The 25,970-nt window shown below is 34.3% G+C and overlaps 1 protein-coding gene and 1 pseudogene across 3 annotated transcripts; one reads left to right on the forward strand and one right to left on the reverse strand.

Moving 5' to 3' along the window:
* Positions 1-378: 378 nt before the first annotated feature.
* On the reverse strand, positions 379-20,764 carry LOC146911568 (exportin-4 protein). 2 transcript variants are annotated; one of them, XM_085730215.1, is made up of 33 exons: positions 20,001-20,192; positions 19,796-19,909; positions 19,628-19,715; positions 18,229-18,337; positions 18,020-18,118; positions 16,347-16,389; positions 14,876-14,947; positions 14,679-14,774; positions 14,215-14,445; positions 13,893-14,076; positions 12,949-13,060; positions 12,768-12,854; positions 12,546-12,675; positions 12,368-12,464; positions 12,215-12,277; positions 11,701-11,810; positions 10,402-10,506; positions 9,501-9,577; positions 8,113-8,188; positions 7,615-7,836; positions 6,579-6,650; positions 5,484-5,552; positions 5,349-5,416; positions 5,163-5,265; positions 4,954-5,085; positions 4,473-4,616; positions 3,599-3,706; positions 3,439-3,489; positions 3,289-3,366; positions 3,096-3,209; positions 2,421-2,617; positions 2,038-2,107; positions 379-1,103 (listed from the first exon to the last, which is right to left on the reverse strand). In XM_085730215.1, the coding sequence occupies exons 2-33, from the start codon at positions 19,877-19,879 to the stop codon at positions 915-917; spliced, it is 3,480 nt and encodes a 1,159-aa protein (XP_085586341.1). In that variant the 5' UTR covers positions 19,880-19,909; positions 20,001-20,192; the 3' UTR covers positions 379-914. The 2 variants fall into 2 exon arrangements, with proteins under 2 accessions (XP_085586341.1, XP_085586340.1); XM_085730214.1 differs by having other exon boundaries at positions 19,796-20,764.
* A 2,342-nt stretch (positions 20,765-23,106) lies between these two features.
* Positions 23,107-25,452, forward strand: LOC146911569 (L-type lectin-domain containing receptor kinase IX.1 pseudogene; annotated as a pseudogene). The gene has a single exon (XR_015018069.1). The product of XR_015018069.1 is annotated as an L-type lectin-domain containing receptor kinase IX.1 pseudogene (transcript).
* Positions 25,453-25,970: the final 518 nt, after the last annotated feature.

The following is a 25,970-nucleotide window of genomic DNA, read 5'->3' on the forward strand; positions in this document are numbered from 1 at the left end:
AAATTTGACTTGCGTCGATTTCCATTTCTCTTGTCAGATAAGAGATGCTTGTGGATGATCCCTTGTGAAAACTGAAAACTGCCCCTTTGAGACCGTAATTCCATAGGAATTATTCGACCAATTGTATACACCTGCTAGTTTCAGATTTATTTGCATTGAGGGGCCATCCCTATCCAATTTTGATCTAAGCATAACAATGTGTGCAAAATGTATGTCGTGACAAATTATGAAAGGATAATGACCTTTTCCAGTCAATCAAACCAAGAACTCAGCATAATGTTTTTTTTTTTGGTACAAAAACTCAGCATAAATTTATACACCACATATCAAAGTTAATATAATACACATACACATTGATGTGTGAAGAGCTTCTTAACATAAGAGGGAGAGGCATCCAAAATAAGATGCAGGCATATATTGATATTACAACCGTAATTGGAAGGAAAAAAATGGATAAAATAACTCATTTAGCATTCTGATACTGTCAAGAATCAAGTTTCCTATAACCTTAAGTCTGCACAAGCTTAGAAATGGTACAATATCTCTTAACAGATTGTCCGCTTGCGCAATAGAGCATAAATATGAAACATACACTCTTTTCAAACTAAGGAAAATATACATCTGCCCAAAATGCAGTTTGAAGAAAAGAATTTTACTTGACAACCACTGTCACTAAATTGCTCCTTGGATCTTCAGATAGGTTTTATGCTTTTCTCAAGTCATGACTAACCAATGAAAAGCTTTTGCATACAACCTTAGTGATTTGTCAATCCAAGAAGGCCCAGCATAGCGTTGGAACGTTTTCTGTAATGCCAAAAAATTTTGCTTGCCTCTATTTCTTCTCCAGCGGCTGGTTCAAGTAGTGAGGTCAGCTCTTCTTTCGAAGCTTTATACAATATAAGTCACATAATTATTCACACGGTCTTTAAAAACCCGCGAACTTCAACAAGGAAGTTATTCAGATTTTTCCTAAATCTTTGGTAATTTATTCGATCAAGGGAGAAAGAAAGCTGATTTGCACTAGTAAGGGACTGCAACGCATTTACCAGCCTTGATCTGAGATTTGGATTTGCTTGTCTCTCTATCAATTCATTGCCCAATCTCTGTAAAGAAAAAGGACCTCTATGGAATCATTCAATAAATGGAGTAAAAATCATAGTAGGAAGACATGGGTGTGTGTTAGAATAGTGCATAGTGAATAGGTATTATTTACAAACTTTAAAAAATGCAAGTCCAGGCAGGGTAACCGACAATAATAGGATTAATGTTGATTCCAATCGGTGCTCCATTTTGGTTAAGTGCAGCCGCAAAAAACTTATTAACTTGAAAGTGTAGTTGCTAAAACAGAACAATGAGGAATCCACATTGATTTTAAAGGGATTTAGATGGAAATCGAGCAAAAACCTAGAAGTAAAACCCTGATAGGAAAAGTTACTTGCATATTCGTCATCAAATTTTGGCTTAAATAACTCTTTTATCTCAATAATATATATATATACTTTGGTTTCACATTCTAGAGATAAAAAACTTGTCAGTTTGAATAGTCCTTATTTTGGTTTAGTCCCTACAATATTTGTCCATATTAATATTATTCCCTGCCATGTGTGTTGATTATTCAGAGCTATCGTTGATTTGTGATATGGCTTAGACAATCATCCCATCTTGAGCTAGATTCAACGGCCAAAGTAATTCTTAAAAGGCTTGGGATCTGAGTTTTTTCAGGTCCAGGGTTGGATCTGATTTTAAAGATTAGCCCCGACCAGAATTTAGGAGTAAATATGAACAAAAATATCATAATGATTTGTCACAACCTGTCCCATAGGCACCTCTGATTCCAAAATGGTTATAGGAAAAAAATATTATAGGGACTAAAACCAAAAAAACAAGGAAAAAAAAGCAATTTGCCTATGTTTCTGGGACTAATACTAACAGTAATTTTTTTTGTAAGGGAGTATACTGAAAAAGGTGTATGTTAAATGGACTAAAAAGTTATTTACAGTTTGGAATTTTTACCAAATCCATGTTAGAGCAACATACCTGATACAGGCCTTTTTCACAAAGGATTAGGGGAAGGAGAGCATCTGCTGCAACACTGATTAGATCAGAACTGTAACAAGGCAATACTATTAGTTACAATGTGGTTTTGCAGTAGTATTGACTCATGATATATTACCTACTTTGAGATTTAAACTAGAAAAGAAGGCACTAACTGGTTCGCAACTCTAAATCATCCGGCATATATTATGAATTCATATGAAGTACTGATAAGTATGTGGATGTACTTTATGTAACAATATTTGATTTACATAAACTAAATTCCAACCCTAAACAGAGATAACATCATTGGCAGGCCCAAACGATGGCAGGAATGGGTAAAAGTAAGAATACAGAAAGAAAAAGAAATTCATTTGCATTCTCACCTGTAATCCTCAAAAAAGAGTAACTGCAGCAATGAACGAAGAAAGCGGCTCAAAAGACCTTCCTGAACCTCCCCACTTGAATCCTTAAGACCCATTGCATGCGCACCCAAGCCAATATTACCATTACCAGTCTCTTTGTAGTGGTAAGAAGCAAGAGCTTGCAGAGCTCTGAGACACTTACTAACCACATCTACATCCTGCAACAATCACTAAGGAAATAACTATTTAGACTTCAGAAGTATAGAATGTAATGAAGAAATTTTCTACTTTTTCTCTTTTTCAAAATAAGAAATTTATTAAGGCCATTTGAAGAGAACGATAAATTAGTGAAAATTCTCGACACTTAGAAGTTTCTCAATGTCAATCTTTGTAGCCTCTTACTGTGTCTCATTACATAGACTTAAACAGTACACTTTTGGTTTTTGAAAACATATAATGCTTTATGAAATAATCCCCATTTCAATTTGTCTGATTTTAGTCTAAATTTAACAACAACAAAAATAATGTCTCTAGTCCCTCACCAAGAATTGCTTTTAAGGATTGAAAACATTATTTTTGTTATATGTAGGGACTGAAAAATGCCATATTTTCAGAACCAGAAACATGGTTAAACCCATCATCAAACAATGTCGATTATTAAAAGAATAAAAGCCACATCTACAAATATATTATGACCTGATGGTGGAGACCAAAATCAAGAGTTCCGAGTATATGATTAAAGGCTTCACTATTTAGTTGTGCAAATGTTTCTGGATAAACCTCCAACAAATGTGACAAGAGAGAAAAATACTGCAATAAATCATATGGTATCAGCTTTGGGAAAACAATGAATTCAGTATTCCTTCTACATTGTACATCAATATCTTACATCATGACAAAGTTTGGGATATTTCAAAAGGTCCATCGAAATCAGCGGTGTGACTATGTGAAGTCCAAAGTAAACCACCTACAAGATCAATGCTTTAGAGATTCATTATCTAACGTTACATGAAACAGCAAAATGTAATAATGATACCACCTGAGATATGTTAGTGCCTTGGGCCTCAATTGAATCTGACGAGAAATCAATCTGCCAAATCAGTTATTTTCAGTTAAGTTGGTCCTATTTTAAGTAGCATGAGGTAAAGGTAGATCTCTTTCCAATTGCCAATCTGAAATTTACAGAAAGAAAACCTTACCATGTCTTTAGAACAAAGACTTGAAAGAAGTTGAAGAAGCGCACGCAAATCTTTATACTTGTCTGTTTGTGCCTCACTAAGTAAGCTGCTTGAAAGACTTAGCGATATCTGAAAGAGAGCAAAAAGGGACTTGATGGATCTTTGTTTAAAATAAAGAAAAAGTAAAAGCAAATTAGCAATGACTGTGGGTTTTCTTTACAAATATTGATAACAATATCATATTGGTTTCACATGACATAACGAAAACGATTATCTTATTGGATTATACAGATTAAAAAGAAAACTAAAGCAAAAATAAAGGACTGAAAATAAACATGGTTCTTTGTATCTCGTAATATATAACTAACAGACAAAAGCGTAATCATTGACTACTAATACTGCAGGTAATATGATTCTAAAGATTGTCTTTGTTGTCAATCTAATCTCACAAGATTAGTAAATTGGTTCAACCAGATTGAAACATCATTAGTACAATTTGAAATCTTTAAAAGGGATTAAATTCCAAGTTGAAGAGGTAGCTTGAGGATACAACCTATAAATCCTTATTTACCCCAAACAATAAAAATCCCTAAATACATTAAAAAAAAAAACTTCTAAAAGAGACGGAGCTAAAAACCTATTCATACAGGAATTATTCTATTTAAATCAATTTTATGATAGCAACTGAATGCGCCCAAACAAACTTAGAACATGGAAGCGAAAAGTAAGTCTCTACAATTTTTGAAGTACCATAACAAAAGTTCTAGCCATGTCTAAGGCAATAATGCCATTCAGAGCAACATTCAAAAGAGTATATCTTCAACTAGTCACAATGTTCCTCCCAAGCTGAAGTATTTTCCCACATAAAACAGCATAAGTGATAAAAGAAACTTACCTTGCCAATATTGTGAGATGAATACAGCTGAAGCAAACGCATGCAGAAATTAACAACGGCAGCAGTTTCTTGGGCCTCCAAGTATGTAATTTGTCCATCAACCCAATCGACTACAAATTTTAGTAGCAGGTAGACAACTGCAGACTAAGCAATAGTAACATTCAAGTACAAAATAGCAAGTTTAGACACGCATGTCTAATTGAAGATAAAATGAAAAGAAATAAAAATTATAATAAACCTAGAAAAGGGACATATTATAAGGATAATATGAAAATGTTCACCAAAAGTATAAGATAGTCCTGGAAATCACACTTGTGTAACAAGAGCATCAAGGATATATATATATATATATATATATATATATAACTAGATAATGTTGTTTCGATATAAGTATTGAATTTTGTTATTTTATTAATACTAATTAATTATTTTATTAATAATCAATACTAAACAAATTAATACAAGAAAATGTGAATGTTACCTCATGTTTATATACTTCAAGCAAAACTAGTATGGGATTCATTACAGAGAACCCCAGCTCATATATAGCCTTCTGTGTTCGAGGTTCAGAAGCACTTGCAGCTCCACGTAGCCGTTCTAACATGCAGCTGACCTAAAGGATATCAATGATGACATTGAGGAGCTATTTTTATATAAACATGAGAAAAAAATAATTGTTTGTGTCCTCACCGACAGGAGGATATCTGGTTGTTGGGCAATGTTTTTAAGATTACTCTTGCTAGACATCTCCACTATATATGTTGCAATATGACCCATGAGATTCCTTACATACCTTATATACAAACAGACTAAATTTTACACGGTGTCGTGAAATTTTTGAAACTATAGAATAAGAAAATTGAGATAAATACTCACTGACTCGACTCTTCAGAATTTCTCACACCTGAAGCTGATCGAACAAGTGTTTGTGCAAGAGATCTCTGAAGCATAAAACCAATGGCATTTAGGCAATAGCTGACAGCAACAAAGTAGCTAGTAGTGGAAGTCGATATGAGAAATGTCCAACAAGAATAAAGTCTTTTCAGTAGAAAATGCATTCGCCAGTTCATGCCATGAATTCTGCATAAGCAATCAGAAATTCAAGACAGTGATGCTCCAATAATATTACTTTTGTTTAAGCAATCACTAGCGTAAAATGTGAAAGGTTACTGAAGGTGTCCTGGATACATGAAAGTAATGGAACAAAAGCAGAAAGTATGCAATGAAAGAAGCATTTGCTATATTGAACTTAGAGGCATTTAATGAAGTGCATCAAATGCCTCTAAACCATTTCCCTTGAGGAACTCACTAACAAACCATTAATTAACTAGGATTTATGTTTATACAGTTTTAATTTCCTTGTAACTAAGGGAAAATTTTATCGGACAACTGTAAGACCGGCTATGTTGAATGGAATGGAGTGTTGGGTGGTTAAGAACCAACACGAGAATAAAATAAGCGTAGGGGAGATAAGGATGTTGTGTTGGATGTGTGGTGAGACTAGACGGGATAGGATCACAAGTGACAACATTAGAGAGAGAGTTGGGGTGGCGCCTGTAGTAGAAAATATGGTGGAAAATAGGCTTGGGTGGTTTGGGCATGTAGATAGAAGACCTGTAAATTCTGTACTAAGGTAAGGAGAGTAGATCAGATGGAGGATAGTCCGATCACTAGAGGCAAAGGAAGAACTAGAAAAACTATAAGAAAAACTATTAGAAAAGATTTAGGGATTAATGAGCTGGATCCAAATATGGTTTATGATAGAACATTATGGCTTAATTTGATCCATTTAACTGACCCCACTTAGTGGGATAAGGATTGGTAGTTGTTGTTGTTGTTGTAATTTCCTTGTAACTCTTTAATTAGGAGAGAGATAGAGCTTATATATTTGAAACAGTCCCTATAATTTACAAGACAATAATTTTTTCAGAGTTTCCCTCTTCACCTTTTAACCTTCATATGCAAGCAGCTACCTACTAAACTTGAATTGCGCATTAACAAAAAAATTATATCATTTCAAAATATATACAGATTCTTAAGTTTGCATCCAGATAAAGTTGCAGATTTTGATGTTTTGTCAATATAAAAGTACAAGTACTAACTCACCAGGGCAACAAGTTGAACACATATATGCCTTTGTTGCACCAGTGAATGAAGTAACATATAACATGTGAGGCCCTGGAAAAAAAGAACAACCACGCAGCAAATATTAAATTAAGAACAACCATGGAATCAGGGGGTTTTCTATTTATTCCAGTATTTCCCACAACAACATTTCCAAATTAGAAATAACTAAATGTACATGTGTTTAGTCTATGTTAAAGAGTCCCACATCGGATAAAAGATGACATGAACATGTGTTTATAAGTTGGGGCAATCATCACCTCACAACCCAGTTTTGTGGGGTTGCGTTACGCCCAACCACAAAGTTTAAGGTGGTACAGAGCCTTTTCCAAGATCCATTGGGCACCTGCTATCAGGTTTCCGCTATCGGGCCACCCACCATTTATATCTACGCACTAAGCTCAACAGTGTTGGGCGTGAAGGTGTGTGTTAAAGAGTCCCACATCGGATAAAAGATGACATGAACGTGTGTGTATAAGTTGGGGCAATCCTCACCTCACAAGCCAGTTTTGTGAGGTTGTGCTAGGCCCAACCACAAAGTTTAAAAGCCTCATCAAATTATGGATACTATAAATCACATGAAAATGTTCTAGTCTGTTTTCTTAAACATCCCTTCAGTCCTCCCAAAATTTCCATGACTTGTGATCTTAATATAAATCACATGGCCTATACCAAATTTTGGATGGAAAAATATACTAGACTTTTTCTTTTTTTGATCATGGAATGATAATCTCCCATGAGGATTAGAAATTGATAATCTAAAAATAGATCATCTAGAGTGTGTAGGATCAGATTGATCATCACTATTCACAACACCTATGATATATGTTTACGTAATATATTTATATTGACAATTTCAAATACATAAGCATGTGAGGACTGTAACTGCAAACATCTGAGTTTGAGTGTATACTTTACATTAGTAAATACAGATGGACCAGGTAACAACTATGTCAAATACTTGATTTAAACGAGAACATCCAAAATAATGAAAATGATAGGAGTTTAAAACACAAACCTGCAAATCCTTTTCCCCTGGATATGATGTAAGTGTGATCAAAGATATACGAACAATAATATCAAGAATAACTCTCCCTTGGTTATGCTCTCCAAAGAAACTAAGCAACACCTTTTTTGAACTATGCTCATAATGATGACCTGAATCTAATATTTTCTCTCCAATCCCATCGGAAGACATTAGATATGTGCTAGACCACCTTGCAAGGAACCATATAATTGACTGCATAGAACATAAATTTAGAAGAGTGATAAGGTAAAGCAGTACCTTGTCGGAAAAGGCATATATAATGTCATACGCAACCAAGATTAATTTCGGTGTAGTTTTTAAAAAAGTGCAATTGTTTAAATAAAAGAAAATAGTTATTGTAGAAAAAATGGTGCACTAGATCATGGGTATAGTATAATAAAGTTCTGTACATGGAAGTTCTGTACATGGGTATAGTATAATAAAGTTCTACTACTACTAAGATAAATGAATAAAAAAAAAATACATTACCTCCATAAGCCGGGGACTAAAAACTGATGCTCTCATTTCTGGATTTAGGCACTGCTCAGCAAATTTTATGATTGTGCTGCATTAATTAATAAGAAGCGAGATATTATGGCTTTACTTCAATTGGATCAATTATTATATCAAATGCAATAATGAAATGTATCCAAGTGTTATCTTGATTTTAAGATTCCATTCTTAAAAATCCAAGGAAGTACCCATACCTTAGCAGTTCATTAATTCAGAAATAACAAGATAAAAAAATAACTGACTACAGACACATGCATACACACACAAATAGACAGACCAAGTGGAGACAGGAGTGGGTCAAAATAACTATTGCAAATTTAACTTTGTAGAGGATATCATTCTCACAAAATCTACCCCTCTATTCCTTTTCAAGTGTCGCTTATGTAGAAAACTTATATTATATTCCTATACGTTTATCGTTTTCAAAGTTCAATGTAACATTAATTATTGTTTTCTCAACAATACCTTTAACTATTTACTGCAAAGGGGGAAATTAGTGGAATAAGATAATATATAGTTGAAGGTATCATAGGAAACAAATAAACAATTCAATAAAAAGTAACAATTAACTGTTTTTCTTGGTGTGTTTAAATAACCTAAAAACGACACCTAAAAAGGAACGGAGCAGGGAGCATTAAATATTTGAACCCTGCAAAAACATGCTCATTACATTAAATTTTATAAAATTTACTGTCGAGGGCCTTAAAAATTTACTTTTGGACAAAAGAAAATATTGTTGATTATTGTCTCTTTATTATGGTTGATTTAGTTTCCGTAAGTAATACCAACTGTTTACTCCAAGTTTCCTAAAAGCTGGTAAGAAAAACATGACAGGCAAGTCTTCCAATTTTTGCACAAATGTCAATCGATCCCCATTCATAAAAACACAATGCTACAGTGTGCACATGCTTGGGTGTAAATATAGAGATATACACCTACATTCCCCATAAGCAAGGAGGCCCAGAATAACAGAACTATACATAAATTTCAACAACAGAGAACATTAGTTCAGTAAAGGGACAGTAAACTCATTTTACCACATGCTAATTGATGTACTTATCAACCAGAGTAGGTAAAGTAAAATTTACAAAAACAGATATGGGGGCTGTTCATTCAACTGTGGTTTCGAAAGGCAATATGGACCAAAAGGAAGAAGTGACTAAAAAGGAAAAGATCAAATGTAAGATGAGAAGTAGATGATAAATCAACAATTCGTAAAAGGTACTATCAACTAGAATTTTAACAGAGCCAAAGCAAAAAAATGCTAATATCTGAACGAGGTTCACAAACATAATTTACAGAAAATCTTAGCAGGAACTCGGTACAAACAACAAATTCCAGAAAAGAGAAGAGAAGTACTGTACCTGGAAAGTAAAATAACAGGATGTTTATCTGCTTCCACAGAATTAACAACAAATTGAGTTTGTATGGCATTAGGAACCTAAATATCACACATGACAACCTTAAATTAATGCTTGCATTACACATCGTCTTCAACATGTGAAAAATAATAAGGGTTAAAGGTATTAATGTTTGCTCCATGTCATAGAGCAAACATGTGAAAAATAATATAGGTTAATGAGTTGGATCCAAATGTGGTTTATCATAGAACATTATGGCGTAATTTGATCCATGTAGCCAACCCCACTTAGGGGGATAAGGCTTGGCTGTTGTTGTAAAGGCATTAATGTTTGCATTACACATTGCCATCAACATGTGAAAATAATAAGGGTTAAAGGTGGAAAAATAGAAGATGATGCACTGTTCTATATGAGTTTGTATGGCATTAGGAACCTAAATATAAAACATGACATAGCCTTAAATTAATGTTTGCATTACACATTTCCATCAACATATGAAAAATAATAAGGGTTAAAGGTTGAAAAATAGAAGATGATGCACTATTCTATACAATTGAGAATACTGAGATAGGATCCAAAAGCTTCCAGTCACTATAACTATCTCTTGATATAAGCAACAGCCTCAGTTAACAGTTATCGTTTCTGTAGATGAACATCTTCCATTGCAATTTGCAAGTATCAGTAGTTATAGAGATGATCATAGCCTCAGTATTCAGTTTATTAAATAGAAAATTTTTCTCGCATTCCTATTCTCTTTTCTATGTATCATGCTGACATTGTTTGAGGAAATCTGGAGTTTTTTCTGTCTATTAAGATTCCTTTCATTCAAAAAGAAAAAGAAGATTTGTAGTTTACTAAAGAACATTTCTGTGTCATAGAATAAGGAGAAACTACATCCACATACCAGTGGCATTTCCCCCTCCCCTTCATCTGCAATTACGTGGCCAATTATGAGCAGCAATGAATAAAGTTCTTCCATAGTTTCAGTCAAGTCAATAATGCCTCTGCCCTACAAATCAAGGGAATAATTTGAGCTATGGTAATAGCTCTGGTAACTTAACATAGAATATTTATGATAGACAGATGAGATAATACAAAAACACAAACAGACAAAGAAAATAATGAGAAATTCTATGAGATTAAGTTGAATTGAAAAATTCGAGTAAACATTTGAGATATATATTATTGTGCTTAGTGTGACTCATTGTTTTTAACAGTGGTTAAAAGTTAAAACTCAACAAAAATTCATGGTATAAATTAATTAATAAAGAACAAATAACCAACTCATTTTTTGCATTATCAGGATCTACAAACTAGTCTTGGTAGATACCAAACATTCACAAAATTGGCAGGTACCAAGCATTATTCTTTGGTCTTGTACACCCATGACTCTGTATGATTACATGGGTAGTGGACAGTATGTTAAAAGCTGAATTAAAATGTTTGCTCGATGTTTAAAGCTGGCGCCTTTTCCTTGTAAGAGCAGCTCTAAGGCAGGGAATCCTAGAAAGATTGATTTATCTTTTGTTGGCAAACAGATGGTAAAAAAGTTACATTCTAACAGCAACAATCTAGGGCAAGGAATATGGTTGTAGTTAGTTAGTTACTTGCTAATTAGAGTCTCGTTACTAGATTCCTTAGAATAAGTTCGGTGGGTTATGACAGGTGGAGTCGATTTTATATACGGTAGTGTAGTAGGAGAGGTGATAAAATTGAAGAGCTGGAGACTGGTCGCGGTTTCATGTTGTGGACATTGTGCTTGGAATGAAAATGAAATATAGTAATATTTCTGAGTTGAGAGCTCCTTGCTTAATTACTTTTGAGGATTCCTTATATCAATATATGGAATGCAGTCAAGCAGCCTTCCATTGTCACTCTGTCAAGCAACCTTCTTTACCTACCTCCTGTAAACTGGTGCTAATTACCTCCTCCTCAATCCCTACCTACCTCCATATACTGCTTCTTTCCACCCTGCGACTAACATCACATTTTTTGCAATCTGAGCAATCACTGATCACAGTTTTGCAGTTTAATCAATTACCAATACCAATTATCGCAGTCTGAACAATTGCTAATCGCAATATTTTGGTCTGAAAATTAATAATCTTTCTGAAGAGGGGAGGAGCCAGACAAGTATATTTGTAGAGGGCCTATTTGAAATTCTCATCCAAGAAATTATCCTCTAACATAGTATGAAACCAACCTGATTCAGGCGTGTGACTCGCTCTGAAAACACACATGTGAGCAAAGGGATTGTAACATCAATAGAAGCTCTTGCAATAAGCGCATATGAGCTTAACCTTTCGTCCATGGCTGCGTAGAAAACATCATTTGTTTTCAAATAGAACAAACGAAAGAAATAAATGAGATTGTACTGTAGGAAACTATGGTAAATAACATAAATAATTTAAGCACATCATAACTTCAAATTTACTTTTCATAGGTGTTAACAAAAAACACTAAATCATTTTCAAGGCAAAATCTTTCAATTTAAGCTTGAAATTGAGTTCTCAAACAAGCCTTGGCACAATACAAGATTGGACTCAGTCTGCTGTCTCTGTAAGACTGTAACTGCTTTGTGACGACGTCTGTATTATTACTTTAGTACAACAACTTAACAAAGTCCAGTAACAGGAAAGCCAATATTGACAAAAACAAAAAATTACAACTGAATTATGGCGCATGCAATTTTATAAATCTTTGTCAAATTTCCATACCAGATACTGAAGAACGAAGATAATCTGAATCACCCTCATCATTAAATGCTGATGCAGAGGCCACTAAATAGAAAGAAGAAGAAAAAAAACTGTGAGGAAAAATAAAGCAAGTAATACAAAAGAAAATAAAAAAGCACTATATATAGGCTTTACTTCTTAGCTCGCATTCTACAATGAAACCAAAGAGATTGGCAGCAGCTTTTATCCCTTCCGATGGAAGCAAATCATTCACAGTTATGGTATTTATCGGCTGAAGAACAATTTAAATCGTTCAGAGTAATGACGAAGTCGGAGAGAAAATTATTTTATATAATTATATTTGAATTAATACCATTAGAAGGGCAGTCCATGTATCCAGTAAGATATCACGAGCTTCCCAGCTCCAAGTCTCCTCTTCTGTATTGAGGACTTTAATAACTTCAGACATCCACATTGACAAAAAGGTAAGAGTACCAATAGCCCTGGAGCATCAACCAAAATGTTAACTCATTTCAACTATCATTATGATAAACAAAGAAATGCCTACAAAAAAATCAAAATAAAATTGAAATACCTCATAGATTTTAAGAGATTGTCAAACACATAAGGAGTTGTTACATTTGCAATAGCCAATATTGCACGGCAACCATCAATCATCTCACTGAATGAAACCAGAACCAATTTGAGGGTCAGATGTAAATAAATAGAACTGTGTAGAGGCAGGTATGTGCACAAGTATGTGGGTCATTCCAAACCTATCACTTTTCCCATTTTCAATAGCTTTTGATACAGCATCAGGAGGGTCTACCCACTCTAGTATCCCAGAAAGGAGTTGCAGGAGATGCCTTTCATGCATTTTCCCATCATCTAAAACACGGTAGCAAATAATCAGAGAAATTCAAATAAAAGTCCCTAACTGAACAGGGGTCGTTTTAGCAACTAGTTATCTAGTTAAGAACTGAAAATGTAGTCACAGGTGTTCATACTATCAAAACATTATCTACTTCTAGAAGGTTAGCCGGATCCCTACATTCTCCTCCCATTCTTTCTAGAAGATATCTCAAAAGAATGATAAAGTTTGTTTATGGGCTAATTAGTTTTGTGAAAAGTCCCAAATTTGATGAGATATGCCTTGAAAATATGTTTATAAGTGGCGGGCATTTATCACCTTATAAACCAGTTTTATAAGGGTTTTGGGTTAGGCCCCAATTTCCTAACTCATGCTTACAAAATCGGCTCATAAGGTGAGGAGTGCCTCCTCTTTATAAAGTCTTATCAAGAGTCTTATCTATCCGATGTGGGATTTGAATTTTTCCCAATAGGCTCAACCCAGACTCTGAGATGGTAACAGAGCTTATCTAAGATCTGCTGGGCCACCCGCTATCGGGCCACTTGGGTCACACTCTTGATGTCCAGTCCTGGGCATGAGGGGGATGTGCTAAGTGTCCTACATTGGATGAGATATGCACTAAAAATATGTTTACAAGTGGTGGACAGTCCTCACCTTAAGAAGTTTTATTCAACATTTTTATCAATGATCTTACTATCAGTAAAACTACTGGACACCTCTATAAAATCCATCCATCAAAATAACTCCCTCTCATCGGAATGAGGCATAATATTTATCAACTTGGAAGATCCTAGTTCTAAGAAAATACACATACAGTCAGCATAAAGACGATGGAGGAAACAGTTATACCAGAAAGAAATACAGTTCCTGTCAGAGAGCAAAATTGTACAATTAGCTTTCGAGCAGAGACTGCAATAGGGCAGTCAAGCCAGTAGCCTTCATATGTGAACTTCGGCCTCAATGCAACATATAAACTCAAAAGCCATCCAACATGACCACTCAATATCAACACATCACGCCAGTCTGAACCAGGCTGCATGTAAGCATCAAGAACAGAATTTTGAGCCATCAGTGGGAGACTCATAACATGATTTTCTAGGAACGACTGTAATGTAATTCTGATGTTTTGCCCAACGCATGGAAACTGTTAAGAAGCAAACCAATTGATTACCTGAACAAGGTGACATTCAGACCTTCTAAGAGAATCCCCATCTTGCCCAACTCCAGAAGAGAAGACATTTATTTTTGTGTCACTGGTATTGCTAGGAAAATCCCAATTCAGGATTTGAAGCATGAGATCCAGTGCAGCAGTACAAACTTTAACCTCAGGTACAACAGAGTCAGATTCAATAATCCTATTTGTGACACTGGAAGCAGCTTCTTGGGTCCATTGGTAGAATGTCTAGAATATAGGTAATAATAATACAAAGAAAAAAGGGAAAACAATTAATCTAACCCAGCAATCAACTTTACAAGCATAAATAACTGTCATTTTTAATAATAAAACCCCAATTAACTTAACAACAAAAGTGTAAACTGCAATGTAGAATGAATATTCAAATGATAAAATTTCAATTAACCTAAGAGCAAAAAGTGAAAACTGTAATGTAGAATAAATATTCTAAATGGAAAGACCTTCAGGTAGTCCCGCTCAAGGGATCTCCTACACTGCTCATGAAATTCCCTTGGAAGGCCCATAGCACTTGAAGTAGAAGGAGAAAACTCAGATACCTATAGATATTTAATAAATATATAAAGCTGGTATCTTTTACAGCTGTCACAATAAAAGGAAATGGCACAATTTCTATAAAATAAAATGAAGTATTACATACCAATGATTCGAGAAATTTGATTCCAGCAAACTGCACATCTACTCCATGAATGCCCAAAATTGCCTGGTTCACCTGCAATATATTTGAAGATGTCAAAGACAATCCTATTACATGAGTAGCTTCAAGTACACCTGCTCCAATTTTTACTGCCCTATAATCAATTTGGTCCCAAAGTAAGGAATAAACAGCTACACCAAGAGTTAAACAAAACTGAATTACTTAAATCAAAATTTATTTAATTCCTTAAAGTGATGATATTTGTACAACCATTTTGTAACAGCTTCTGGGACAGCTTTTTTTTCCTCTCTTATCGTTTTTTTTTTTGAATCGGCCAATATTATTCACGTCGAGCAGTACTAATAACAGTACCACTCGCGGTAGCGAAAAGAAAAATACAAATGCACCGTATATAGGCGAAGCACAAATAAAACACCTACTAGACAAGTACCCACAAAAGTCCAATAAAATGCAATCACCACTAGGCTAGTTATGATGCTAAAGTATGCAAAAAGGACAGAAGCACTAATACTAAGTACCAAGGCACTAAGTCACTTCCAAACCCAACATGGTATACCCAGGCTTCAACACCAGCACACAAACACAAAACAAGCCTAATGCCCCACCACTAACACCAATATAAAAACCAAAACCCCATAATTGAAAGCAAACAGCCACCAACAGAAGTGAGCACACCCTGGCTTCGCACAAACAACCTCTAAGCAAGCTAAAACCATTACCTCCTCACGCACTCTTGTGGATTCCAACTCCACTCATAATATAGGCAAGTTTGCATAGAAAGTCTACTCAAACTCCACCTCCAAGACATCACCATTATTTCCGGTAATAATTCATCAACATGTTTCACTTCATTCCGGAAAATTATGTGATTCCTCTCTTCTTATTGTTCAAAAACAATAGAGAGAAAAAGGAAGTGAGTGAGTATGAGAGAGAGTTGTCCAGAAGTTGTCACAAAATGGTTGTACAAATATCATTTCTCTTTAAACTATAACTCTCCCTCTAGAATTTGGGGAAGACTTTACATGTTGGGTAGGGAGTCGGTTTAAGTAGGAAAATAGATGAGGTAAACTTTGACTTGTCTATTACAAATAAAAGATTACGCCTTAATGCATTCTTAAATATATTACTATAAACTGTTCAATAATTTAGTAGTGCACAGGAATAATGGATTTCATATGTTCATATCCCATGCCAGAGCTGCAAGCCAATAGTTTCTGTTCAAAGAGAAAACACAACCTACGCACTCATATTTACTCCAGCTGTATAGTCACCAGTTAATCAATTATGGGGGATTTGGACAGCCCACCGATACATTTCATGCATATAATTAGCGTTATGAAAATATTCTTCATTTTGAGTCCAGAAACATGAGTAAAAGGGGAAAGAAGAAGAAGAATACGTGCAAAAAGATTAAATAGCCAAAAGAAACTAACGACATAGAATATGTGGGCACCTGATAAAAGAGTGTTTCCTTCTCCGCAGCAACTACCTCAAGCCTACATATAGAAAAAAAATTGGCAAACCAACTATAAGATGAATATACAACCTCAAAGTTTAGCTAATACTAAAATGCAACAACATAACGATCTTTCACTCTTGGTTAAAATTATCGCCTTGCTATGATATATACCAAAAAAATAAAAGAACTTTTCCTATTATGTGTTTCCAATTAGAACATGTCCAACAAAAGATATATCTCAAAATCATTTATTTTTTGTATCTAACTAGGTCAAACTTGTTCATAGTTATTCTAGTAAAGCCAATCCCTAAAGAGGATAACATAAATATCAGAGGTTCTTGTACCTACTGCATTTGATTTTAAGCAGCATCCATATTGTAAATTGGAGGTGCTATTTTTTGTAAAGTAACTTTGCATTTGCACATACGGGTCTCTCTTATAAAAACACACATCTCAAGGAAAGCAAAAGTTCTTTGATAAACAAGTAAAAGTGCTACACTATACATATTAGGAGAAAACTAAGTAGCTTAACTTCTTTATAAAATAAAACTGGTTGACCTTCTCATACTAAAAAGAATTTAAGCAAAGTATATCCGTGACGATAAAATCTTATATTTCCTCTTAAAAAAGTTAAGGAATTTCATTGACCTAACCACTTGTTTTTTGCTAGGTAAAACAACCAATACTAGCCAATACCCGTTTAGTTTGCAAATATTCAATTACAAAGATTTGTACAAGGCATATTTCCCATGGAACTCAACCAACCAAAAAAACAGTGAAGAACGAGATTTGTACAAAACTTTGTACAAGGTCACAACTCACAAATTGACTGGGATCAATTAGAAAGAGATTAAGAATGAACCATTTAGACCTCAACTATCTTTTTTTTAGCATTCTAATTGTTTCTCAATAAAATCATTATTGTTCATTATGATCTCAAAAAATACATATTATAGGTCAAAATAGTTGGGGAAGAATGATGACATGATCAGACTATTCTAATTCTAAGTCGCTTGGAGCTTTTTAAATATTTCATGTCCTCAGCCTACTCTACACACATTTTTAGGGTTTCGGGATTACTTGTTGCAACTTGCAAACAAAGTTTTGATTTTATTTGATTGACATATAATTAGGCAACCGTATCATATATTTACAATACAGTGTTTATATAATAATTTATTAAAAGCAACAGATATTTACTTAAAGCAATTAAATTTTAGAATTTCAGAAAAAGAGAGCCTTAGCACAATGGTTGGTGTTGCTGGAGTATGACTGAGAAGCCACAGATTCAAGTGATGGGATTAAACTCTTGTATGTGTTTGTTCTATAGCATGTATATATGTAACTGTTGCTCTTTTCTTGTGACGTGTGAAATTCCTAACTCGGCAATAACTTTGGGTACTTTTGGTAACTGTCTGTCACAGTAGTCCCAACAGTGACTGTGTGTATGTGTTTTGGTCCTTAACAGAATAATTGTATTGAGAAACAGAAATACAAACAAGTTTCATTCAACACTATTCTCTCTCCCACGTCATTTTCTAAGAGATTATAGCAAAAAAAATCTATGGTTCAATGTTCTATTATAAATGAGACAATGTTGTAAATGCCGGTTAATATTCAGACAATTTTCTGAACTGAAAAAACAATTAACAGAATGCACTACTTACCAGCCCCTTTTCATCAATTGAGCAGCCACAGAAGAAACTTTGGCTTGGACATAACTATCAGGAGAACTAGCATGTTGCATTGCATAGCAAAGACAAAAACTGCAATATATATTTTCGGAACAAAAAGGGCAACATATATATTTAAAAGGTTTTAAATGTATGTATCAAAAAGGGTAACATAATTTGTAGATTGAAAGGTTTAAGCAGACCTAATCAAGCTTCTTTTGTCATCAGCATTAAGAAAACCCCATTCTCTGATAGCAGCTTCTCTGATTGCTGCAGCAGCTTGAAATCTTGCAGTTGCCACCAAGGAATTTTCTGCATAAACAAAATCATTACAGTATCAGCATGATCTAAACCAGAGTAATGCACAAACTTTAAGAGGCCACCTAATAAAGTCTAATGAATAAATATCACAGACATAGATTATTCCAAAACCAAATAACAAATAAGATGCCCCTATTCTTATTTTTTATATAAGCTAGCAACATACTCTCTTTCTAGCACTTTATCCATGATTGAAAGAAATTCAAGTGGGTCCGACCACATTGGAGATGAGTGCCACTATATAGGGAATGAAATCCACGAAATTTAGCGGGATCCACATAAATTTTACCCAATCATAAATAGTGTTACTCATGGTAGTCAAAATCGTGATTTCAATCATACGATTTTGCGAATGTGCTTGCCCTCAGTGATGAAGAGTATACACAAAATCAGTTTTTGGAGAATCGCTGTTGTTAATCGTCCAATCATTTGATCTGCAATCTTTCTGGAGTTTTTGCGATTCTGGTTTGGAGTGGTGTGCAAGGGTGGTGGTCGTGCAGCGGCTGCTAGGGTTAGGAAAAGAACCTATTTTCAGCAAGCAGATCAGAAGAAGACCCATTTACGCGCGCAGACCTATTTTCTGCTAGGGTTTAGGAAATAGGGTTTTTTGTTAAAAATAAAAATAAAAAATGCCTATTAATTATTTTTATTTTAAAAACAGTGTGTGACTTTTTTCTGCCCTACATTAATTTATGCAACCTTCTTGTTCCCTACGGTTGTTTCTGTCCAGCCCTTCCTTGTCTGTTCCATCATTCTTCTTTTTTATTGTCCGTCACTGTCCAATTTCTCTCATTTGTTTTGTTTTATGATTTATTAAGTTATGAGTTTGTAAGAACTTGCTTACGGACTTTCTTATACTTATGAATTTAAATTTATACAAGTATTTAAAGTGTGCTTTAAGTTTCTCTATATCTTACTTGTGTTATTTTGTATGCATATGTATGAGTTTTTTTTTACACAATCTTAGAATCGTAAGTTTTAGGATTTTACTTCCCTTGTCTGATTTTAAGTATCTTGAGTGTTAGAGAGTGTATAGCTACTAGCTAGCAGTCTTCATTCTTTTTTTAAAGGACAGGTGTGAAATGCAAAAGCACCTATACAACAAGATTCTAGCCTATAAATAAACCTTGAAACTGGTTTGGAAATTAAAAAGAACTCCTGGATCAAAAGAGAGTGATAAAAAAACAGCAATAGATCCCGGCATGGTGCTATATGATGGTTGAGTATTGATCCATTTAAACATAATGAAAGTCAAGAATGTAAAGTGTGTGAGTGACTAACCAAGAATGAACTGACAAGTCTTATATGGTTGAGAAGATTGGCCTAATGACAATATAATAGCTTCAGAAGCTGCTGGATTGATTTGCATCTGAAAATAACAAATACATAACATGATTATATTGAGCATTGCGATTACGGTATATTAATAAGAACAAAGAGGAATCGAACCTGAATGGAGTTGCTAGCTAATTCGATGGCTCGCATGGTAGAGTGAAGTTCGGAGAAATCGGTATTTGGAGTAAAACCTTGCATCTTCTTCTTCTTCTACGTTGAATGCGAAACCTAGTTAATTAATCGAGATTCAACTTGGAATGATGTGATGATGCAGAAATTCGGAATCAAATCAAATCGCAACGAGAGTGAGAGAACGAACGTTGTTTGTTTGATTTGTAGAATCAGAGAGGAGAGTGAAAGCGTCGTCGTTCGTCGTTTTGGTTGTTGAGTTGAGTTCAGTGTGCCCCTCTCTCTCTCTCTCTGACTGAGCCCGAGGGGTTTTACTAACTGCTCAGTGCTCGCTCACTACTTCTGTACTCTCCTCCTTTCCTTCTGCTGTCTCTCTCTCTCTCTCTGCATCTAGAGCCCAACGCCTTTTTCTTTTTTATTTAAAAAAAAAAAGTTTTTTTTTTTTTTAACCTTTTAAATATATCATCGGGAAAAAAACTACAAAGAAACCAGACGGGACAAGATATAGTCTGAAGATCACCGACTAACGGGAAACAAAGATTAGCCAATGCATTAGCAGATCAGTTTGTTTTCCAAGAAATATGGATAAAAACGAACATTTCAATCTAGTTTGAACAAATCTCTGACATTTTTGTTGGCATTCTTGCTCTATATCATGGTTTGGATTTGTATTGGCAAGTTGGTCATCGTCGTGTTGTTTGCTATTCAGATTCTCTCTTTGTGATTCAGTTGGTTTGTGACCCCTTGAATGTGTTTTATAGGTTTGACAAGTTGATTAGTTTGACTAAGAAATTATTGAGTCGGGATTGGTTCGTTGAGTTGATTCATACTCTCCGGAAAGGCATCTTCATTGCTAATTGTTTAGCCAAGTTGGGTGCTAGAAGTTCTTAGAATTTGGTGGTCTTAGATGCGGCCATTTGGTTTTGTCTTCTTCTTTGCTTATTGATGCTTTGTTTTGTGCATCTCTTTTCTTAGGCGTTAGCCTTTCTTTTTCCTATTTTCTTTTTGCGTTTTTTCTTTTCTTTTCTTTTTTTCACTTGTAAACTGAAAAAGAATCTTAGAGATTTGTTTTATTTTACTTGATAAAAAAATAAGTAAACCACAAAAATGAGCTCTCAATTTGATTAGAATATGAATATTTTAACCAAGTAATTGAACTCAAGTGGTCAATTAACTCCCTCTAGGACAAATCGTTTGAGTGAATTATAGTTCAATTTCTGGTTGATACAATTATTGACCAGACTTTACTTATTATGTCGAACTCTGAATTATTAGGACTAACTTTTCTTAAAAATTGGAGGATTAACAAAAAAAAAAATATATAAATATTTTAATTTGGTTCTCAAATCTAGAAAATATCTCTCGAGTTTGTCTTTCTCACAAAGTTCATTATTAAATGATATTAATTGTGATTGTCATGACGCGTTGACGGTAATGTTGGAAATCAAAATATTTTAGACTGTATAGCAACACTTTTAAAAAGAAAAATCTTCAAAGGACACCAAGGTTGAGGCATAAATCTCTAGCCAAAAGATCACATGGGTGCATGTACACTTCTAATTTGTTCCATAAGAATGTTAACGTTTTAATTTAATCTCCAATTTCGTTCAAATTTATCCTTTTGTGAAGTCAGACAATAAACGACGTGGATGGTGAAGATGTAGATATCAAGTGTATTGATAGCAATCCTAATAGCATAGAGAAGAATGCACAATGTTTAAAATTGAAAACACATTGGACAATTATGTGCCCTGACCCTTGTGCGCATTTCCTTCTTGCTAACGCTTTATCTTGCTTTAGTATAGTTTGATCACATGTTAACAAAAAGTCTCCTATTTTAATGACATTGATGAATGTCCTTTTTGTAGAAATTGTGATATTTACACAACCAAAAATAGTTGTCAAATACCACACCGTATGCAATTAAACTGTATTTTATCCCACATGCAAATCAAGAAAAAGACAGAAAATAAATAAAAAAAAATTAAAAAGTAGTGTGTTGGTAGAATTATACATTGTCCTACAACTTTAAAGATGTCAAAATAAAATTTCTCCTTTTGTATAGTAGTATTTTTTTAGATAAAAGGGTGATAATTATTTTCACAATGCACATCATCGCACTAATAGGATTTGAGAATTACTCTTCTCACTTATAAAATTGTTCATTCGCTACATCATGGAAATTTAACTGCCGCTCGATATTTTTTAACAGCAATTAACTGTTGCTGACACTTTTAAGATCGGTTGAAGCGACTTAAAAAATGATTAAATCGATTTAAAAATAACTGCAGCTATAGTGAATGAGTAATTTCATAAGAGAGAAGAGTATTTTTAATAGAATTTTGATACTAATTGTCCTGTATGAAATTACTTTTGAACAACATAATATAGAAAACTATACCATGTAGTAACTAGTAAGCTGTGAGGTTTGTTGCAGTAAGCTATAAAACGTGGGAATGTGGGTGGTTTTTTTTTTTTATATAAAAATAATAAAATTAAATTAACAAGGTTAAAATCGGAAGAAATTATAAGAAGGTATAAGTTATAAGCTTAAAAATTACATGAAATAGCATCTCAGGAATAGCTATGAGCTCACGATTAAAGCTTGTTAATAAACACATCACATTTTGATTCAACAAACTAAAGCTAAATTCAATAAGCTATTAGCTAGCTCTTATTGTTACCAAACACAGTCTAAATATCGGGAAGCATTTGGGTGACATAACGTCACCGTGACATTAAATCTGGGCCACACAACACATACAACACATCTGGGTCACACAACACAACACATTTGTGTGGCCCAGATTTAATGTCACGGTGACATTATGTCACCCAAGTATTTTCCCTAAATATCCTCTATGCCAAAAGCAAAGAATACAGTAGTCCTTAATCTGATTAAATGAGCTATTTTTTCACATCATTAAGCATGGGAAATATTATGAACAAACGTTTGAATGTATGTTGAGGAGTAGCATCCAAACTAACAAGGAAATATTTTTTCTTTAAACAAATAAACAGAGTAATATATTTTTTCTTACTTTCCCAGCATTGAATACTCAAATGCGTTATACAGAGAAGTTGATTGTGTTTTTTCACTTTCAACAAACAAACAGACCGGCCTGTGAATGTGACTTAGTCTATAGTTTACTGGCATTGTTTATTAATATAAAATATAAAAGGACGTGGAAGATTAACTCTAATGCTAGAGGTTGATCATGTATTCCAATTTGCATATGGTCACCACTCACTAATTAAGAACTAAGCCAACCATACAAATCCAAAAGTAATATAAAAATATATAAATAACGATCAATGTACAAAATCATTGTCCTAAAGTTTTAAATAATTATGAATATCAAAGTTTGACAATTAAGTACACTTGAGTCATTTGCAATGAAAGCTTTCAAAATCAATTCTCACATAGAGATGACTACTTACCATATTGGTCATCAAGCAATTGGCATCATATTATTGCTCCAAATGATTACTTCAGTAAAGCCAATCTCATTTAATTATGAAGGCTTTAAATATGATGATGTGAAGCTAGAAGGAGATGCTTCTTTGTTGGATTCATACATTCAACTTACTTCAACCTCAAGATACCAAAGCAATGCTTTCAGTGTTGGGCGAGTCACGTGTTTTGAGCCATTGCAACTATGGGACAAGACCTCAAGAAAAATCACTGATTTCACTACTAAATTTTCCTTTGTAATTTACTCAAATGAGACTGGTTTTGGAGATGGATTAGCATTTTTCATTGCAGATCCAGAACTTCCATTTGTTGGCTATACGAAAGAAGGCGGTGGTCTTGGTCTTGTGGATAAATATCAAATATTGAATTCTACAAAACATTCATTTTTAGCAGTGGAGTTTGACACACACCAAAATGGTTGGGATCCATCCGGCATACATGTAGGTATAAATTTCAACTCTGTGGTGTCTCAGAAAACTAAACCATGGTTGATTGATATTAGGAATAAGAAGACTTATTATTCTTGTAAAATTCAGTACAATTCAAGTGCTCATAATTTGAAAGTTTCTTTCACCGGAAACATAGTCAATGATAAGCCTGTAAAAACTTACCTCTCATATAATGTTGATTTGAGAGATTACCTACCTGAGAGGGTTATTTTTGGCTTTTCAGCTGCTACAGGACTAATGTTTGAAATGAATACATTAAAGTCATGGTCTTTCAATTCAAGTTTAGAAATTCAGGATGACAAATTGTCCTCCCCAATCTCAACAAATCCTAGTCCTTCACCAATTCCCAATAGTCTCAAAATATCTAGCAACAAACGTACTGTATGGCTAAGGCTAGGAGTTGGCGTAGGTATTGCATCAATTTTCCTTATTTTAGGATGTTTTTGTTTTTTGATGTGGAAGAGGGCTAAAGGGAAAAAAGAAGATTCAATTTTTGACATGAAAATGGATGATGAATTCCAAAAGGGAACTGGACCTAAAAAGTTTTGCTATAACAAATTGGTGTGTGCAACCAATAACTTTGAAGAAACACAAAAGATAGGACAAGGTGGTTTTGGCGGTGTTTATAAAGGCTATTTGAAAGACATAGATTCCAATGTTGCTATAAAGAGAATATCAAGAGAGTCTAAACAAGGGATAAAGGAATATGCAACTGAAGTGAAGATCATTAGCCAACTTAGGCATAGGAATTTAGTACAACTAATTGGTTGGTGTCACATGAAAAAAGACTTCCTCCTTATATACGAGTTCATGCAAAATGGTAGCTTAGATTCTCACCTATATCGCGGAAAAAGCATATTGACATGGCAAGTGAGGTACAACATTGCTATGGATTTGGCTTCAGCATTGTTGTATCTTCATGAAGAATGGGAACAATGTGTGATTCATAGAGACATAAAATCCAGCAACATTATGTTGGATGATAGTTTCAATGCAAAGCTTGGTGATTTTGGGTTGGCTAGGTTGGTGGATCATGAGAAAGGATCACAAAGTACCACGATTATTGCTGGGACTATGGGGTATATAGCTCCTGAATATTTCACAACAGGGAAAGCTACAAAGGAATCTGACATATACAGTTTTGGTATTGTTTCATTAGAGTTGGCAAGTGGAAGAAAACCAATTGATCGTAAGGCCAAGGAGGGTCAAGTGGCTATATTTGATCGGGTCTGGGACCTTTATAGAGTAGGAAGGTTGCTTGAAGTAGTAGACACAAAACTTGGGGATGCATTTGACGAGGAACAAATGGAGCGTTTAGTGGTTACTGGTCTTTGGTGTGCTAATCCAAATTATTCATGTAGGCCATCTGTAAGACAAGTGATTCAGGTGCTTAAATTTGAAGCTCCTTTACCAATTTTTTCAGAGGAGATGTTTGAGTCAACTTATCCTACTACAACAATGAGCACGATTTTTGATCCAGTTTCTTTTCCTTCTGAGGCTTACAATTCTTAAACTGAGATAGAATAATGTGATGTGACATGTTTTTGAATTTTGGTGTGGTGGTGACATTCCATCAAGTCATTGTTTGGTGGAGAGCTGTGTAGTAGTTCCATTTTTTTCAGTTGTGTGTAAACTCTAAATATCATTTAGACAGTGGGTGTGCATTTGTTTTCTCATGGTAACATGTAAGTTTGTGATACAAGCAAGGCATTTTTATATAAGCAACTTCGTGTACACACACTAATGTATGCAGAAGAATATAAAAAAAATAAACGAGCATATTTACAATTAGAGACCTTAACATGTCACTTAAACATCTTATAGCAGCTCATATATAATAAAATGGTTGGATTACTTATAAATGGAATGAATTTCTCTATAATAAATAAAGATATATCGATAAATGAGTCGTCATCTCTCTAAACCAACCTCTCCATTCGTGAAAGAGGGCCAAACCCCTTACAAATCATCCATCATCCATCATCATGGTATGGATGTGTGGCTTTTTCTGCACTTACAGCATCACCACAGTCTTAGTCGTGAAGCTCCTACCTATTTCTGTTGAGCTATTCATTGCTAGCAAAAATGGGCTTGATATTTATTACTTTGGAACCGGAATCGGAATCGGACTCTCAATCCCCCTTAACCTTTATTTATGAAGGCTGTTTTCTCTACGGCGTTAGAGATACTAACATAAATAATTTTTCTTGGTAAGTTTGTTGTATATGTTACTTCA

The sequence above is a fragment of the Medicago sativa genome, chromosome 7 (genome assembly GCF_051527215.1).
Source record: "Medicago sativa cultivar Bolivia chromosome 7, Bolivia_mono, whole genome shotgun sequence".
NCBI lineage: Eukaryota > Viridiplantae > Streptophyta > Magnoliopsida > Fabales > Fabaceae > Medicago > Medicago sativa.